Source organism: Euprymna scolopes, chromosome 8 (genome assembly GCF_053919585.1).
Source record: "Euprymna scolopes isolate OS-2025 chromosome 8, ASM5391958v1, whole genome shotgun sequence".
In the NCBI taxonomy this organism is placed as follows: domain Eukaryota; kingdom Metazoa; phylum Mollusca; class Cephalopoda; order Sepiida; family Sepiolidae; genus Euprymna; species Euprymna scolopes.
This window is the reverse complement of record NC_136489.1, coordinates 782,349-802,897: the sequence shown is the minus strand read 5'-3', so window position 1 is coordinate 802,897 and position 20,549 is coordinate 782,349. Positions and strand designations below refer to the sequence as shown.

Genomic DNA, 20,549 nt, shown 5'->3' with positions numbered 1-20,549 from the left:
GCCTTTGATATGTCAAGAGCAATTGCCCTAGAAAGGAAGCCTTTGTCGAGAGATCCACTAATCTTATGAGATATAACCTTTTGCATATCTGCTGTAGATCTTGCAGAACGGAAATCGTATTGCATGTCACTAAGAAGGTTATTTCTGCTGAGGTGGTTGACTACTTCTCTATTTAATATGGATTCCAGCAACTTACTCATGACACAAAGGAGACTTATTGATCTGTACTGAGAGGGAGATGACTTATCACCTGAGTTCTTAAATGCAGGGTATACTGATGAGGTTTTTCATGGTGTTGGAAAGCACTTCTTCTTAAGGCAATGCTTAAACAGTTTTTTTAAGTATGGGGGAAAGTTCTAGTTGAAGCTTTTTCAGCAATATTTACATGAAAAGGGGCAGTCCTTTTTCCTTTAATAATAGCAGTAGAAATAGCTTCTGGTCGAAACAGCTTGTGGCTTCACCAGGAAAGAGAGACGAGAAAAATATGATCACACGCGGCAGTACGATTGTGACAATCAAGTCAACATGACAATAAACATAAACCGAACTCTTCCGTCTACACGACTCAACACGGAAAATACGGTCGATACAACCCGACACAATAACAAATACTTCCGTTTGCACTACCTTGAACGATCCCAAACAATTTCGTCACACGAGCAATTCCGCCCGGTCTCGAACAATTCCGTTTACAAGACTCGACAAGCTCATGAGCAACTTTGTCAATACAATCCCAAACAACTCCGTCGAAACTACTCGACACGATCCCGAACTACTACGTCTAAACGACATAGTAGTAGAACAACCTGTAGTCTTCCAGTCTGGAACCCATAACTACTTTTAGCAATTGGCTCCGACATTTGATATGTTTAAACGACAACTGTGTTTTGACCTTTCTAGCAACAACTGTGTTTTGACCTTTCTAGCAACAACTGTGTTTTGACCTTTCTAGCAACAACTGTGTTTTGACCTTTCTAGCAGAGATGAGTCTTGATCTTGAAGATTTGCATGAAAGTGCTAAGCTACAATTGCTCCTCTCGACTTTATTAGAATCTTCGGTAATCATTTGAAAGTTCGTATTAAAGTCGGGAGATTTTGGCTCTCTTCGTACGACTTTGTTGAAAGGTCGCGCGTGTTTGTCGCGTAAATAAGACAAGACTTGGGTGATATTTTGACGTATCTTAGGCTAACGGATATTGAGTTCCAAAACCATATTTCAGCCTTCATAAGTTTTTCAAAGTCAAGTGTAAGTTTATTCTCGAGTTTATTTGAAAGCATTTAAGTACACAACTTTCCTAATGTGAGATAGCGATCATTGGGCCCTGGTTTTCGTTCCCCGCTCTTTTAAAAAATTCTTCTTCCTATCCCGAATTAGGATGATAGATCGCTTGATTTGCCAGATATGCGAGTTTTATTTCGAATAATATGATATGTTGCTCGACTTGCGGAAGGAGGAGTAACTAACACCCTTTTTGATTGTTCTGCAGAGCGTCGACTTCATATAGGTTATGTCAGCAAATATATTGGTGTGGTACTGGCTTCAGACTTTGGTTAAACCCTTTCTTCATATATTATTACATTTTTGTTTTTCAGTTAGCCAAATATGGGTTTACAAAAATTGACGCTCTGGATCCTTCGGATGGTATGCTTATAGAAGCTGAGAAGAAAAATGTCTACCAGAATTTCATATGCGAATATTTTGACAATGATACTAACATTCCTGATGGTAAGATTCGCTTTATAAATTATTTCCACGCTCTCATTCTCCGCACCCTTAAAATTATGTGTTGGAATAAATAATGGCGTGTGTTATTGAATCAAAAAGTAGATTTCTTTATTTCCTATATTTATGCATTTTACATATAATATACTTTTGAACAATTTATGCAAAACTAAATGTTTTGTGGCCATTTTCAATAATAAATAATGAATTCGATATTTTTCAATATTAATAATGCTTTCAAAACTTAATAAATTACTATCTTTATGATTTTTCCATTAAACAAAGCGATTAACAAATAAATTAACGAATAGAATTTAATTATTTTCCTATACAAGTTGTACAAATATTTTTCTTTTCTATTGAAGTATAAAAACAAGTATTAGATTGTTCCAAGGAAATGTCTAGAGCCATAACTAAAATGGGAATTGTATAAAATAAAAATGTGTTAACAGTTCTACAAACGTTTCCTTACGTGACGAATAAACATCTTTATCTGCTTGGCACCAGACAAAGGATGAACAAATGCATTGACTCTCGTTTTGGACACCCATTTTCTTCTCCGAAACTCATGACAACCAAATTAGATTTTACTCATTTCATATTTATTCAGTGCGGCAACTTTTTGCTCTCGGAGTGCACACCGATTTTTTTTTTTTTTTTTTTGTGATTGCATCCCACTGTTTTCTCAGCCTAATAGAATCAGGGATAAAACAGAGCCAGACTTGAGGTAGAATTGAGCGGACATTTCGCCTTTTTCCCTTTAGCAGGGCTATGAAATGACTATTAAATATAAGCTGAGTTTACCAATAGAATGACTGTTCATCACATTAAACTATAAACATATTTAATATATAGAAGCATAACTGTATCAATCGTTTTCATTGACTATTACAACGCGGCGTCGGAGGTAGTGAATGTTTAACAAGAGACAGCAAATACAATTTTTTACTCATTGATATAACTCGACCGAAGATTGAACCCCGTCTCGCAGACCCTTTCCAAACGTTATAATCGTTATGCTGAATTAGCCGGTATACACGCACACGTCTTTCAAGGAAAATAAAAAGATATCGGTTTGTATTTATTTATGAAGAATTTTTTATTTTCTATTATTATTTGTTATAATTTTTCGTCATTTTGTTTTTCAACTTTCTATAAGTGACATATTTCGAAGTCGGGAATCGTCATGGTAGTTTGGTTTAAACATATGAGCTAAAGTTTTTAGTGGATCTACCGAAATAGCAAGATAATAATCGCAAGTAGTTTAAAAGGAAATGAACTGAAAAGCAGGATAAAAACTCATAGAATGAATATTTTAGAGAAATCATAGGAAAACTATTAAAACAAACGGACACTAAATTATAAAAAAGATCCTCTTTTGAACTATAATCATGACTTTTTACCAAATCAACTTTTAAAATAATTGTTTTATTTTTCATTTTCAGATTCTTATGATGTCATAATAATATCTGGTGGCATGGGTGAAGGTCATATTCCTGGAAATTCAATCAAGAAAATGCGAAAAATTGTTAAAAAAGGTAATTATAAATTCTAATTTATTGATATAATCGCAGAGAAACTTGACGTTGTTTGCATCGTCTTTACTAACTCCACATTTCCTTTCAATATCTTACAAGGTCGGTAGAAATAAAACCTTTCTGAACTAATTCATGTTTAATATATATGTTGGGTTGTTGTATTATTAAGGGGATCGTCTGTGATCGTTTAGTCAGAGTTAATGTCGTGTGATCGTCTAGCTGATTTTTTTTCTATTAAATGATATGTTCATATGCCGTTGTGTGTGTGTGGTACATGTATTTTTCAACATACCTTCTGCGTTTCGGATGTTGGTCCATCTGAAACATCTCGTGTCTTGGAGGGGAGACGGTACCTGTTTTTGACGAAGGTTCATTCACTCCAACACGATGAATTTGTTTTATAGTTTTTATTTCACTTTCCAGATGTCTCGCAGAAGATGGAAAGTGAATCTCTGGCTTGCGTGATACTCTTGATCTCGTTTCTACACGCGTCAGCGTCCCCCCCCCAGTGAAAGGGAGGAGACGTTTAAAGCCGTCCGTCGCCTTCTACGCCCAAACCAAATCTCCACGATTCATATAATCTGATCACGTGACTCACACACAATCCGATCAGCTGATCCTGGCTTCCGGTCAACGAGTCTCAATATAATTTACACATCTCCCCCCCTCTCTCTCTCTCTCTCTCTCTCTCTCTCTCACTCTCTCTCTCTCTTGGTCCATTCTCTAACATGTATAGTTTAAAATTAATTAAAATTAGAAATACGCATTTGAATGGTCAAGGTGTTTCTTTCATCATGGTTCATTCCGATGTGAAGGCATGTTAATATTAAGCATATAGACAGTAACGTGGAGATTCGGAACCACTTCGATTCTCTATATAAAAGATTTAACGAATATGATTTAAATTCCATAAACATATGATATATTTGAAGTTTAAAAAGGTTTATGTCCTCATAGACTTATTAGAGTTACACTTAGTTACATAGTCTTTCCTGAATATAATTTTATATTTATGTAGATTCTCTAACCTTTCGATGTAATATATGTTATGAATGCGGAAGAAAGAAAATGCATCCTGCAAATGAAAAAATAATAATGAATCAATTTTTTTCATTTAGAATATAAATTTTCAACTTTATTTTTTTAACTTACAGCCATTGTCAATTAAATCACCAGTAATTATCAGATTAGCCAAGTTAAGCCAATTTCACTATCCACAATTTAGCAGAGTAACAATTTCGAAATAAATGGTGTCACGTGTTTGAACGTGATTGTAATGTGATTTTATTGTCTTCATTCAATGATAAAATCCTTCTAGACTGAAGCATAATGAATGTGCCTCTTTTTGAAGAGTAGATTTTGACCACATTAAGAACCGGATATGTGTATAACTGCGTCCTCGTAGGGAAGATAGTAAAGGAAATATTTTTATATATGGTTCGAAATGTATCAATTACATGATACGTCCTCCAATTATCGATGAAAGGGTATGATGGATCAAACCCTTCGGGCTTGCTAAGACAACTTGTCGAAGAGAATAAAGATCTAAAATAACACCCTCTTTCGCTTACATTAGTTTGGCTTGGATCTCACCTTATCGTTTCATATAAAATGTAATGTGCACATCCATTATATATTGGGCAATTATTGGTTCATTGAAAACTTAACTTCATGCAGGTAACCATGCAGAAGGTATCTACTGTTTTAAGGGCGGAGAGAGCGAGCAACTATTTAAATATGTTTATTTGTGAATACTAGGGACCAAAAGCGTCAAATTTAAAATTAATCTGTATATAAATTTGACGGATGATCAAAAGTGATCAAATGTATAATGGAAGCAACACCATTTTGTTATTGTTTTCTAAGATTTTTATATGCACACAAATATTATAATTATTAAAATACAAATTTATTAGTAAAATATATTTATGTATCCATTTATCTGCTGGGTTTATATTTTCTTATATAATAAATATTTGAATTAACCGGCATACGTATTAATTACGTTTGCGTTATAGCTAATATAAAACTAACTCAGCCGTTATGGGTTTCCATATTTCAAGGGTTAAAAAGCCGTGAAAAGCCGAAGGCACTAGTTTAAAATAAAATCTATTTTCACAATAATATATTGTTAAATTGGTTTTAGATGTTTTGCAAGTGGCAATATTAATTTTTATATTAGATTATGATATTTAAAAAATGTAAAACCTTAGTCTAAATTCTATACTTAAAACTGTTACTTCGGAATTATCGAATTGAAATTATTTAAATCTTGAAAAAATATTATTTTGATAATGTTTTATTTTATTTGCAATTCGCTTGATGATAGTATATATTATTGAGAAATAACACTATGTTTTTATAAAATACTAGCAGTTCAGCACGGCTTTGCTCGGACCCTATGTACTGTTCATAATTTTATGTGCATATATATATATATATATATATATATATATATATATATATATATATATATATATATATATATATATATATATATTAAAATGTTTGACTCATGTCCAGGTAACCTACATCTAAAATTTCAAGTGTTTAGACCCGAAATTTGGTAGAGTCTGTAAAGGTCAACTTGTTCAACTTTGACCTATTGGCGGCCAAATTTTCGGCTAAAATCTGATTAAAAAGCTTGCCGTCTATCTGAATAACTTTTATGTAAGAATTCAAGTGTTATACCCAAAATTGGCTGAATAGTTTTCTAGAGACCGCAAAGGTCCAATTCTTTGAACTTTGACCTATTGATAGCCACATTTTCGGCCAAAAAAAAAACGAGTAAAAAGCATGCCCTATGTCTGAATGCACTTTATGTAAAATTTGAAATGTTTAAACAAAAAATTGGCCGAGTAATTTGGTAGAGACTACAGAGGTCAAATTTTTCATTCGTGGATGAACCATAGAAGGAGTTCAAATCTGCTGCAGATCAGGGAACGTTATGAATTATCATCTTAATAACAAATGCATCGTCATGAGTAAGATATTTCAACCCAGGTGCCAATTCAGCTGTTCTCATTCATTTTCGGCGACATAAATTATCAAATATGAGATGTTAGGTAATAGCGGATCTGGTCAGCAGTTTGTTAAATGACCCGATATAACATATGATAAATATTTGGAATCAATCTTGAATTTTGTAGTGGGCTATATGACATTTGCCCTTACGGTCGCACATTATAGGGATCATCCATGATCTTTGCCGCAATTCTGATCTCTTAACATTTATTGTTTTGGACTCTTATCAAATTAAAAAAAAGTTTGGTCCATGACCAAGCAACCTACATCTAAATTTTCAAGTGTTTAGACACAATATTGGTGAATGAGTTTGGTAGAGATTTTAAAGACTGAAAATTGACAGAATAGTTTGGTAGGGAAATGTACACACACAGACACCTACACAGACAATTTCACTTATAGATATATAGATAATGATATTAAATTAATTTCCATTTTCTATATACGAATCTAAGATTTAAAAAAAACATTTGCTTATACATAAGAAATATAAATTTAGTTTTCTAATTCTTCAGATTTATCATATGTTGAAATGTTGCTCAATTCGAATATATTTTGTTTAGATTTCCTAAAATAAAATATAGAGAAGATGAACATGTAATAATAAAGTATTTTCTCTCATATATATTTACGCAAACTGCATTTTACATATAAATTAATTTAAAACAAAATAAGCATAGACAATTTAAAGAAAATGAACATTAGTTGATTCTTGATAAATTTATTAGACACGGATATGTGTTTGTCTTCACAATATCCTGTTTTAAGATGTCGATAATAAAATCACAAGTTTAGTCTCGCATTTTCATTATTTTCATAGATTGAAAAAATTACAAAATTATTATTAGTTAATTTTAGACTTCTTCATTTAAACGGTATAAAAGTATAATATTGATTTACATAAAAGTTACATCGTGTCACATTTAAGAGGGGGTAAATATATGGCGCGATTTGGAGGTACCTAATCAACACTTATTTGAATACAAGACGCAAAGAAAAATATTAAATTTAAAGTATGACAAATGGTACCTACGTAATTGTCAAGATTTAAATAGTAACATATTCCAAAATTACGAAAACCGATAAGGTAGAAAAATATTCTATATATATATAAATCTAATTCTTGGTTCGGTAGTTATTCATAAAACGATATTTCTACATTACCAATTTAATTGGAATTTTCCTTAGAGTCGAGGAATGTTTTTATGTTATTAAAATAAATTAACATTGCAAATTATAAAATTAATTAAAATAAAAATATTTTTCGCAAGTTGATTCTGTGAGGCTTAAAATTTAAATTCATTTGTGCATCTTCCCAATTTTTTAATTTAAAAAAAATTGCTCGCGAGAAGGTACGTTTTCAGTTTAAACATAAAATCCAAGAACCTTAACTAAACCATTTTTGTTGTAAAAATCATTTTTTAACAAAATTGGCAGTACACGTTTTTTTTTTTGTTTTTTAAACAACTGTTTCTATATAAGAAAATATGAACATTTTTATTATCAAAACTATAAATTGTTAGGTGAAAATACAGGGTTTTTTCGAAGAAAAACGTTACAGAAGCTGTTTTGATATAAGAAAATATGAATGCTTTATCTTTATTAAAGAAATTGTTAGGTGAAATACAGCAAAGTTTTTACCAAGAAAACCGTTATTTTTTTCAACCATCCTTACTATGGGGAGGGGATGGTGTTTTGTAGCTACTCTGTGCTTTAAATAACAATTTATTTAAAAAACAAAAGGTAAATTTTCACATTAGGTCCACCTCCACAATTTTGAACATGGGTAGATTGGGGGCGTTTATTCCGAAAGCCGTTCTTAATATGTGGAGGTTGGGGGTGTATTCATGGGCGCCAGTGAATTACAGTGCATAGTACAGGTTTTTATATCTCGAAAACTACATGTCTCTGCAAATTTTAAATGAGATTTTCTTATTTAGCATAGTCGAAAATCTTTAAAAGTAGTTATTTTAAAGAAGATTGTGGAGGTAGACCTAATGTAAAAATAATTAAAAAAAAGAAAAGACATCGTGAATTTAAATTTATTTTGGAACAACTATTTTAAGAAAGCGCGGTACCAAAAATAAAAATAGACAGAAAAATGCCCCCTTCAGGTTTGTACTTGCACAAAGATTTGAAAAAGTTGTCAACAAAAACAAATGTATAACAAATGTTTTCAAAGGCAAGATAAGTTACTTTTCTACCTAACTGGATAATTTTTACTGTTTTTATTGGGGTTGTATTACTGTACACATAGTTTTGAAAAAGTTGTCAAAAAACAAATGTTATCAAAGGCAAGATAAGTTACTTTTCTACCAAACTGGATAATTTTTTTGTGTGTTTTTATTTAGTATAAAAGCGTTTAAAGCTGTATTTGAAATTCCAAATGGTGACAGACTCTGTGTTAAACAAGTTAAGTTTGGGAAAATGCGTTAAAACTAAAAAAAAACTACACAAAATACCGTTAAAAAACACCGAATATATGTCAGCCGATATCACGGTAACATATATTGAATGAGTTCCTAACAGTATTTTGTATAGCTTTTTTTAGTTTGAACTCATTTTCCTAAACTTAACGTGTTCAGCACAGTCTGCCGCCATTTGTATTTTTCAAATATACCGATAAACACTGCATGTTTTCGAACAGATTTAACATTTTACATTAAATAAAAACACTACAATCTTATCCAGTTAGGTAGAAAATAAACTTATCTTGCCTATGATAACATTTATTTGTTATATATTTATTTTTCGACAACTTTTTCGTATTTGTGTTCAGTAATACAAACCCCTTTTATTTAATGTAACGTTTAGTCGGCTCGAAAAAGTTTTTATAGATGTATTTAAAAAATACAAATGGTGACAGACACTGTTGATCATGTTAAGTTTGGGAAAATGAGTTAAAACTAAAAAACTACACAAAATACTGTCAGAAACCCACCGAATATGTCAGCCTATGTCACGGTAACATATATTCAGCGAGTTTCTGACAGTTTTATATAGTTTTTATTTTAAATTTATTTTCCCAAACTTAAGGCATTCAATAGAGTCCGTGACTATTTGTCTTTTTCAAAAACATCGATAAACACTGTGTTTTTCGAGCCGATTAAACATTTTACATTAAATAGAAACACTAAAAAATTATCCAGTTATGTAGAAACGTAACTTACCTTACCTTTGCTTTTATTTATTTGTTTTGGGATAACTTTTTCCAATCTGTGTATAGTAACCCCCTTCTCTCAAATATTAATTAAAAACTCACATTTTTTAATACAAAAAAAAACTCGATTTAGCGTTTCAACGTTTTAGCAACATTCGGCTTAATCCACTAATTGTTGATCGAGCCCAAGTCATGATTGACGGAAACTCCCGAGGATCCGGATCAAATTCTATAAGAGTATCATTGTTTTTTTCATTTTCGCCTTTTTTTTCATATTTGGAGTGCATTGCTCTACTAAGAATATAAGAAACCTACAATTTCTCTTTTTATTAGATTTTTCCATTGCACCAAATTGAGCCACAGCAACGCGTGGCAGGGTACAGCTGTTTTTAATAAAACAAAAGAAATTCGTGAAAGGAAGGCAAATCATTATATTTTGCTTACTAAGAAAGAAATGAGTTGACAGGGGAGATAATGAAGTTGCGTTGCTTACTTTACGTGAAAATAGAATTCAAAATGTCGGACAAAATTTACTCCTTATATAAACTTTATCGAAAACAGTTTTTCATTAATAATTACTTTTCTACTCTATCGATTTCCGTAATTTTGGGATATTTTACTATTTGTGGCATGATAATTACGTAGGTACCATTTGTTTTGCTTGAAGTTCAATATTTATTTTGTTTGTATGATATAGAAGCACTAAAACTTTGATATGTTTCTGTTTTATTCCTTGATGACTGTTTTCTTTAAAGGTGGACTTGTGGTGATCGTGATGCGTAAAGAATATCTTTCTTACGTTGAAGATTACAAGAATTTACTACCAATGATGCAAAAAATGGAAGAAGATAAAGAATGGGAGACTGTTTCTCAAAAAATCGTCCAGCATTATTCCTTTAACAAACAAGGAATGGTGTTTATCTTTCGAGTGCTGCAATGAATCTTACGACTGAACAGCATATTTTTAAGTGCCTTTAATGAAAAGAAATTGTATTTTCGTCACTCAATAAAATTACTAATTATGAAAAACAAGGACGATAACTTAAAATACTAATAATTTTGTTTGCTTTGTTTTTCTTTTTGTTTTTCTTAAAATAAAAACAAAGATTATCGTTTATTAATTTCAGGGACATAACTTGTTTTTATTTTTTAATTTAAAATGTGTTAAGATCTGATGGAGGTAACTTTCTATTATATACGTTGCTAATTTTTATTTTATTTTTAATTTGCAGTTTCTTTATGTTATTCAATGGAGATAACTCAGAAATATTAATTTTTGTCAATTTTAATTGAGATTCGTTTAGGAGGAAAACAAGAAAAATTATATTTATACTTACGTATAAATTAGCAAAAAATATATATCACATATTGTTCCATGTATTTAATTTGAAAACATCAGATTTGTATCGTATTCTACTTTTCTTAGACGAATTGCTGCAGTTGGGGTTTGACGTGTTACTTAATCAGACAGTTACGTGTGTTTTTTATGACTTGGAACTATATTTGTTCAGGTTATTTAATCTTGAAGGTTTCAAACTTATAATTTTTATATTAAAATAATGGCTACAAAATAGTTCTTCATCGTTAGGTTATGTATACGTTTTCTGTTTGAATAAGTTATTTCCTTAATTCCAGAAAATGTACATTTAAACAATTAAATTCTGTAAAAAATAAACCTTAAAACTTTTTTACAAATGTAATTAGGTAGATTTTTCTATAATGCAATATATAATCTAATTAGGTACATTATATAAATGACAATTTAAAGTAATTTTTGATTTGTTTTATGTACTCTTATATTTTTTGTAATTATTTTTTTAATTACATTTTGCTCCATTTTATCAAAGGCAATGGAAGACTGGGACAACTTCGTTGCATCGCTTGAATTGATAAGTAATTCTAGCATTAATATATTTTGCTAAATATCTAGGATTTCAAGAAAATAAAGGATGGTAGTGGATACTCCGTAGTTGTCCATCAATGGTTACCGTGCAAAAAATGGTCGATGTTTTTATTTCATTTCGCTATATTCACAAATAGTATAAAGTAAACAAAATAAAATTACAACTTTGCATTTAATTTTTGGCCATCCATAAACAAAAATATTAAAAACACAAACATAAAACAAAACACTACATACATAGGCCTATTCAAAAGGATCCTATATTGAAATTATTAAGGGGTCACTAACTAGATGCTCTGTGATTAGATGAAAAAACAACTAACCACAGGCTTCCGTGTACTAACTATGGATACTCCGTCAATATTCTGAAATAACTCGATAAGTAAATTTCTCTGGCTTCCAATTACAAAAAATGTTATTTTCTTCATAATAGCCGGATTTGTCATTTTAACATATAAGTATAAAAATGAAAAAGAATATGTCATCATTTTAATAAATAAACGTGTTGTAGAATTATTTATAACATTTCTGACAAAATAAATTTACCGTTTTTATTATAGCAGAATTTTTTGTTTGCTTTTAATCAATAAATAAAAAATATCAGATCAATTTACAATTAATAAAATGTTAAAAATCTTGGTGATGACTAGGAATACATTAAAATACATATCTGTTTTAGTATAGCTTTAAGATGGAAGGAAAAGACTAGAATCTGGGTTTTGTCCCTAAATCAATTGAAACAAATCCAGTCTATTACATTATTGAACGGGGGATAGACAGCGAACATGGTGATGCACGGAGATACATTAAAACAAATATGCGTTTAATTGTAACTTTAGCAGAAAGAAAAAATCTTGATACATTAATTTTATTTCTTCCGAGTGTGACAGAAAAGGGCCCGAGTTCGACAAGATACACCTGAAGAAAATTGGAAGTTACATCGATCGAAACGTTCGGAAAATCATCCTCAACATAATAGCAGTAGATCGCAAAATCCTAATAATACGAACCAGCGGGACCTGTGGAAATTCAACAGGAGACTGATTGGCATTCTGTAGATACCCAGTGTAAATAGAGACGCTCTGATATTATTGTAGCTATAAGACTACATGCATGTACACACGGTCTAAAGACTGTCACATGATCGATTATATGATGACAATACAACGAGATCGAGGTGATTTCAAATTGACACGGTCTTTTTAACATGCTACCTATCAGATCATGCTTGCTTCGTAGTAAAACGTTATTTCGTCTAGATCGCGGAAGGGTTAAGCGATCTTCAGTGGCAAAGTATATAAACATCTTACCGTAGAAATCTCTTTGCGGAACAGCTTCTGGGCTTGACCTTACTCCTGATCTGAAATGGAACACGCACATCAAATCCATTGCCAAGGTCGCCGGAAAAATGGTGGAATTATCCTACCGCTCCATTAAATATCTCACTGTTAATGTAATGCTCTACCTATATAAAAGCCAGGTACGTCCAAGGATGGAGTACTGTTGCCACATCTGGGCAGGAGCTGCTAGAAATATCTTATCCTGCTTTGAAAGAGTTCAAAATAGACTTTGTAGCCTAGTGGGTGATGCTCATTTCTCTTCTCTGCAACCTCTTTCTCACAGAAGAGATATTATCCCATTAATTACTGTACACTCATTAACCCTTATCCTCGCGTTGCCTCCGGGCCTTGATAAGTGGTGATTCCTATGAAAAAAAAAGCTGGATGAAGTGCTGGAATCTGTGGAAATAATTAATTACATTGGATCATCTTGGAAATATTTGCGTGAAGCTACTCACTTAACATCTCTTGAGATGTTTGTGTTCCCTATTCGCAAACATTAAGATTGGTTTGATGAAAAATCGCAGGCTCTTATTGCTGAAAAGCATAGTTCCCATAATACTTATGATTGAAGATAAAAACTCGTCCGGGAAAACGAATGCAAAGCCCATGTTTGAAGAGCCCTGCGTACAATGAAAGAAGTTTGGTAGTCTGCACAGTCTACCTATCTACAGGAAGCCTTCAATAGAAAAAAACTCCAAAGCATTCTGCGAACGTATTAAGAAATTGTTTGTTCTACTAGAGCATCACCGATTAATTCGACCCATGGAGACCTGTTGACAGACAAGTAAAATTCTTGAAATGGTGTCAGGAACATTTTAATATTGTTCTCCAAAATAGATTTACTGATGAAGACATTTTTAGAATCAACCCCTCAACGATCAAAAATACCAGAGTTACCGTTTTTACATAGCTTTTACGACGTATCAATTGAACAAATACTGTCTGGAAAAGCACCAGGAGGAAAGATGCAATTCCGCAGGAAATCTTCGAGTACGATAGTAAAAAACTTGTGAAGAAATTGCTAGAATTATTCATTAAAATTTGGAAGCAGTGACTGATCTTACAAGATTTTAAAGATGACCTTATTCATTATTTGTACACAAATAAGGGAAATAGGAAGGTAGTTGATAAACACCTTGGTATTCCTCTTCTTTCCACAACTGGTGAAATCTTAGCAAGGTTGATTTTGAATCGGATCATAAACATGTAATTAACGATATATATCCTGAGTCACAGTGTGGCTTTCATGCAGATCACGACACCATAGACATGATTTTCTTTTTGATACAGGTTGCAGAGAAAGTTCGTGAAAAGAATCAAGAGATGTATATGGTGCTTGTGAACCTATCTAAGGCATCCCACGCTTTAAACCGGGCTGCCCTGTGGAAAGTTTTGTAAAAGTTTTGAATACCCGAAAATATGTTGCCAGTGTTAATGTCATTCCACGAGGGAATAAAGGCAAAATTGTTTCAAATCGTGAGATATCTGATTCATTCGGCGTCACTAACTAAACATGGATGTGTTTTGACCCTTGTACTCTTTGTCTTCTACTTTTCGGTAATGATGAAACATGCATTAACTTGAACTGAGGATGGCGTGAAAATTCAGTATTAGACAGCAAGTGATGGCCTTTTTAATCATCAGAGGTTTAAAGCCAAAACTCGAACCGGTAGAATTCGTTTGAAGAACTCCACGTCTTATGAACAAATTCTCTACTGCATCCAAGGCATTCAAATTGCTCAAAAGCATAAAAACTTAAGTTGTTTATCAGCCAGCTCCAATATCAAATTAAATTCGAGGTGTTAAGCACAAGCTGCCTGTGCATGCGTCCCCTGAAGTGCCAATTTAAGTTGACGATCATAGTTTGGAATATGTCAGAAACGTTAATACCTCGGGAGTAAAGTAAACACTAGTAAAATGCTTGATGATGAGATAGTCAATATAATTGCAAAAGCCTCCAGTGGCTTTAGGAAACTTCGCCATCTACTCTGGAAAGTTTGGGGTACTTAACTTTAAACATACAGATCTACAATCCACACTCTTGCACAAGTTGTGGACTTCTTTGTAGGTCATCTGCGACTCACACACGAGGTTAAGTCAAAATCGAGGGGAGAGTCCCAGACATAAATCTCTCTCTTTCGATTTATATAAATACATATATATAGTCGATCCATAGCAACGGAGAAAAGACATCACCGAATAAATAAATTGTTATTTCAAGTTAGCAGAAGGAAAGAAGAAAAAGAAAGAGAAAAACAGATCAAACAAACACAAATCTTACCGTGTGTGTGTCGAGCGAAACAGAGAGAGAAATCAAGATGGCGCCCATAGTTTAAAAAGGTGTGCTCTGGTGGAAGTCACGCGAAATCACACGAAATCACGCAGGAGACATGTATAAAAGGAGTTAACAGGTTAGGTCGGGGCGAGACAGACAAACGAAGGTTGGTGACAGTGGTGATCTCGAACCCGAGGTTTGTTGGCTTGCAAAGACGAATTCTTTTTTCTTTTTTTTTATTTATTTAATTTTGTTGTCCTAAACCAGGAACACTTCAAGCTACCGGCCTGAACAACATGATAAAGGCGTTCGTTCAGTGGTGAAGGCGATGTGGTGGCTTGGTCAAAGAAAGTGGGCCTAGTAGCAAAGCTCCAAAAGTTAGGCGACGTTGTCACAGTGATACCGATGTTCCTGGAGGATGATGCACTAGCCCCATATTTGGAGCTGAGCAGCCGTGAACAAGAGCACGCTGAGACGATCATAGCCAGATTGATCCAGGCATTTGCGGAAGTGCCGTTTGAGGCGTACAACCAATTTAAAGAGAAGGGGTGGACGGGGGAATCCGTGTGTGTATGCAAATGAAGTCAAAAGATTGGTGGAACTGGCAGGAATTTGTAAACAGGTAGCGAATCACGTAGCAAAGATGGCATTAATGAAGATTTCCAAGAGGCTGCAGCAGGTCCAAGGTATCGAGACTTTGGAGGTGAGTGATCTGCTCCCAACTGCAAGAATATTAGTGAGCAGCCAACCCTCTGGGGCCGTAGGAACAGTGGCAACAACGCGGAAGGATGAGAACAAAAGCCGCCTGAGACCGCGAGGCGCATGTTTCGAATGTGGGTACCCGCACCTGCGAAGAGACTGCAGGAAGGTCTTTTAGAGGGCTGTGTGCTACAGGTGTAATCGGAGTGGTCACATGGCAGTTAACTGCAAGAGTCCTGGAAACTGTCAAGGAGGAGCCTAAGTGCCCCGACTTATAATAATGCCGTGCTCGCAGCAGATGGCCAAACGTGAAATTGTGGTGGAAGGACAAGAAGCTGTGACCCTGATCGACACTGACTGTACCACTACCGTGGTGCAAACTAGCCTTGTCAGAGGATGGCAAGGGAAGGGCGGAGTAGTGGAATTCGATGGGTCATGAGTGAAATCTCGAGGGTGGAGGACTATCACAATTGAAATTGAGGATCACCGGTTGAGAGTCCATGCGGTTGTCACTGATCACCTGGTGCCTGGCGTCAAAGTGATTGTCGGAATGGACATGCCGACTTGGAGGTGTCACAGTCGGCAGCAATGGCGTGAGGTTCGGACCAGCTGGATGCGCAGTAACAGAGCAGATAAACAAAGGAATCAAACAAGTTGGAGAAAAAATGGGGAAGGAAGATGACGCCGTGAGCTCATATATCAATGACATTCTCGTGAATGAAACTCTGGTGACTGTAAACAAGGGCGTGGTTCACTTGAAGAAGTTCGAGTTGGTCGCCAAGGTACTGGGAGAATTGGATGAGGGAGTGGCTTTGGGACTAAAGCTGAAACGAAATGCGTCGGGTGGCCTGGAATTTCGAAGGGGAAACGAGATCCCACAAATGAAAGAAGAGCTCAACAACCAGAAGCTTTTTCGAAATGCGGCAGGCTGATTGGGCATTACCCCATTGCCAGCTGGCTTAGACCAGCATACAGCTACATCAAGAGGCATGCTGAAGGTAGAGGGTGGGATGATAGTGGGAGGAAGAACAACCGCTTTGATTGAAGAGGTCCTGAAAGAAATGGGAAAGCAAGACCCAGTTCGGGGAACGGGGAATGGGCCGCGAACACTGGATGGAGTCGTGTGGTGTGATACAAGCAGTATTGCAACATAGGTTATCTTGGAAGTAGGTGGAGTGGTTGCGGAGGATGCAGCCTGGCTACGGAAGAAGGATGATGCTAGCCACATCAATGTAGCAGAATTGGATGCAGTTACCAAAGGAGTTAATCTGGTCTTAAAATGAGGACTACACAACATCTGTGTGAAAACAGACTCTGTCAATGTATTTGCTTGGTTGAAATCGATGATTACACATAACAAAAGGATTAGACCGAAAGGGGCAGCAGAGATGCTAGTGTAGCGCAGGCTCGAGATGCTGGCTGAGATGATGCAGGAGTTTCCTTTGAAGCTGCGCGTAATCATGGTTGCCTCTGAGAAGAATGAAGCGGAGGCTCTCACAAGAGTGAGAAAAAGCTGGCTTATGCCAACAAAAGAGCATATTGCTGCAGTGACTCATCTGGATAACTTTGGGTGCGAGAGTTGCAGAATCTGCACCATATGGGGGCATAGAGGACATTGTACCTGATGAGAAAAGTTGATCCGAGTGTCCCAAAGGAATAAATGAAGCAAGTGGTTAGGACTTGTGACAAGTGCCAGTCAATTGACCCAGCTCCAAGGGCGCATGAAACTGGAGAACTAGGTGTGATTGGGACCTGGGAAAGACTCGCAGTTGATGTAACCCATTACAGGGGTGGGCTTTACATGACGATGATCGACTGTGGTCCCGGGCGCTTTGCTCTCCGGGCGCTTTGCCCTATGGAAAAGGCTGTGAGGTGAAACGGGCAGTGAAATAGCAGCAGCCCTTGACGTGTTGAAAGAGCCTCTAACCGACAATGGAACTGCAGTTGCGGATGTGCTAAAGAAATAGAATGTCCATCAATTCTTTAGAGCTGCCTATAGACCCAGTGGCAAAGGGATTGTAGAAAGAAACCACCGGACAATAAAGGCAGTGACAAAGAGAGGGAACACCTCGCCTGACAAAACAGTCTATTGGTACAACATGTCGCCTAGATCGGGGCAACAGCAAGGGACAGTTCCACACCTGGCAATATTCAAATACTCCTGGAGGCATCATAGGGTTGAGCTGGCAAGCAGGGAGACAGAGACAACAGGGACCATCAAACTCGGTGATGAAGTATGTGTGAAGCCCCCAGGGCCGCGATGCACCACACAGTGGAGCAGAGGACGCATAACCGAGAATAATACTAGCAACAACATTGCTGTAGATGGAGTACTGAGACATATTCTTGATATCAGGCTAGTGGAAAATGAAACGGTGGGAAGCGATGTGCAGCAGGAGGATGGCGAGACACCTCAGAGACCATGTAGGGAAATACGACCGCCACAGTGGATGAGGGATTATAAAATGTGGCCAGAAATCAGGGAGGTATGTTGTTTTAAGTTAGCAGAAGGAAAACAGAAAAAGAAAGGGAAAACAGATCAAACAAACAGAAATCTTACCGCGTGTGTGTTGGGCGAGGTTAGGCGACAGTGGTAATCTCGAACCTGACGGTTGTTGGCTTGCAAAGACGAATTCTTCTTTTTTTTCTTTAATTTTGTTGTCCTAAACCAGGAACACTTCATAAATGTTTACAGACCTGAACATAATTTGATGTCTACTGACTTGTACTTTATATATATTATACAATTCCTGACAACTTATATCTGAAATCACAGTTAATCTATTCCGCAGTAGAAACCACTGCAGTGATAATAGCCAGAAAAGATTTCAAAGAACCAATTAAATATAATATATCGAACAAAAATGCAAAATGCAGTATTCTTCTTCGATAAAGTTAAATCTATAAACGAAAGATTATTAGCATTTAAGAAAACAATATGGTTAGGTACTTCCTTGTACGAAAATTAAATAGAAAAAATATGAGTAACGTTCTTAATAAAGTGGCAACTTTGTCGTGTGAAGATTAAATATATGGAAAACCAGATGGGCAAACGTACTAGTGATTGTCTCTGCATGAAAACTAAAATCTGAAGTTTGAAGTTCATTTTGAATCGTACTCTATCTCCTTATACAATAGTTTTTCCAGTGTGTTTATTAATCCACAAATAATATTTAATCCTCATTTAACTCTAGTAGATACTAACTTCAAATTTACACCCATTACTCGTGCATACTTTCAAGCCTTTCCAGTCATAACGTGTGAATAAACACATCTTCCACTCTTCATTTTACTTTGAGGAATGCAACTTCATAGAAGATACTAACTACCTTTCATACTAATGTGATTAACTTTAACTACTCATGCGGGTGCGTAGAAATACCTGGCTTTGAGACCAAGGGCAGGACAACCCCTCTCGGTTCTGATGAACTCGTATAAATCTATAACAGTGTAGTAAATAATGGCAATCAACAATGCCCTCATTATCCAACAGTCTTGAAATTGATTTTTCTGACAAAGGGAGAAGAAAAAGCTGTTTTCTAGGTTGGCAGTATTTTGTGCGAACAGTTGGCTGAGATGGCGGAAATTTTCTGTTTCTATGTCTGTCATTGTAGCCATGTCACTAGTAAGGGTGCTGGAGGTAAACGTTTTGTCTGGGCTGACGTTATCCGCCTGATAGTCAGGGACCCGAACCTTGGATTAACCACTAAGGAGGCTGTCCTATCAGCACGTGCAAAGTACTGGGGCTGCTGTATTGCCATTTGGTGAATGGATTCTGGACCATGCAGTAGCATCTGGTGGGGCCTCTCGATGCCATACTAGTGGGTAATTGTTACGGCTTTACCTTATCATTAGCTACAGATAAAATAAAAAAATTCTTCGTTTCTTTTTTTCTCTTAATTTCCCCTCTCTGTCCTGCTCTAAGTAAATCTGACGACCTAGTCCACAAATTTCAAAATTTCATCATGACAAGTTTCAAGAAAAAATACACGATTAAACCCGGTTCTCCAACTTCCAACGTAGACCGCTACTACCATGTCTCCTTCTCCAACATCAGGGGTCTACGTTCTAACCTTCCAGAGGTTGAAACCCAATTACCGGAGACTAAACCAGACCTTTTATTTTAAGTGAAACTGGCATTGGACAGGCTATTTCCCTAGAAGAGTTCGCAATTAAAGGATACTTTAACTTAACCTCTAAATCTGATCCCAAGATCGCCATGGGCATGGAATATGTGCCTATATTAAAGATAGCTTTCCATGTGGTAGGGACATCTCCAGGGAAGATCCTAACTTACCCTATATGTGCTTCCGGGTTGCTTTAGCTCAAACTACGGCATTTTTATTTACTCTCTATCGCCCCCACAACAGCGGAGTTACTATATTTAAAAGCATATCTGAGAAAATTGACCAAGTCCTATCTGCTTATCCTTCAGCTAACATTCACGTATGTGGAGATTTCAATGTTCACAACGTCGAATGGTTGACCCACTCAAACAAGACCGATGATGAGGGGAGGTTCTGTCATGATTTCTCCATTGCCTATGACCTCACTCAGATTGTTCAGGAACCCACCCGTGTGCCCGACAATGACGGCCAGTATGCGAGCCTACTAGACCTTTTTCTCACAACTTGCCCTGAACTATGTTCAGTTTCTGTTCTGTCGCCTCTTGGATCTTCCGACCACTCTGTTGTATCAATTAAGATAAAAATGAAATGTAATAAGTCCCCAGACGTACCTCTCCATCGTACAATATATCGATACACTAAGGCTGACTGGGATAGCTTCCGTACATTTATAACTGATCTACCTCTGCATTCCATATTTAAAAAGGATGTGTCCTCTATAGTATTAGACCTGACGGAATGGTTAATTGTAGGTATT

General features: G+C 35.5%; 1 protein-coding gene across 3 annotated transcripts in view; it reads left to right on the top strand.

Moving 5' to 3' along the window:
• Positions 1–10,567, top strand: part of LOC145283479 (methyltransferase-like protein 27) — a 351,173-nt gene extending 340,606 nt beyond the window's left edge. For all 3 annotated transcript variants that reach the window (XM_080132295.1, XM_080132293.1, XM_080132294.1), the window contains exons 4-6: positions 1,594–1,726; positions 3,169–3,261; positions 10,201–10,567. In XM_080132295.1, coding sequence (XP_079988421.1) covers positions 1,594–1,726; positions 3,169–3,261; positions 10,201–10,385 — 411 coding nt within the window. In that variant the 3' untranslated portion in view covers positions 10,386–10,567. The remainder of the gene's footprint in view (positions 1–1,593; positions 1,727–3,168; positions 3,262–10,200) is intronic.
• The last annotated feature ends 9,982 nt before the right edge of the window (positions 10,568–20,549 follow it).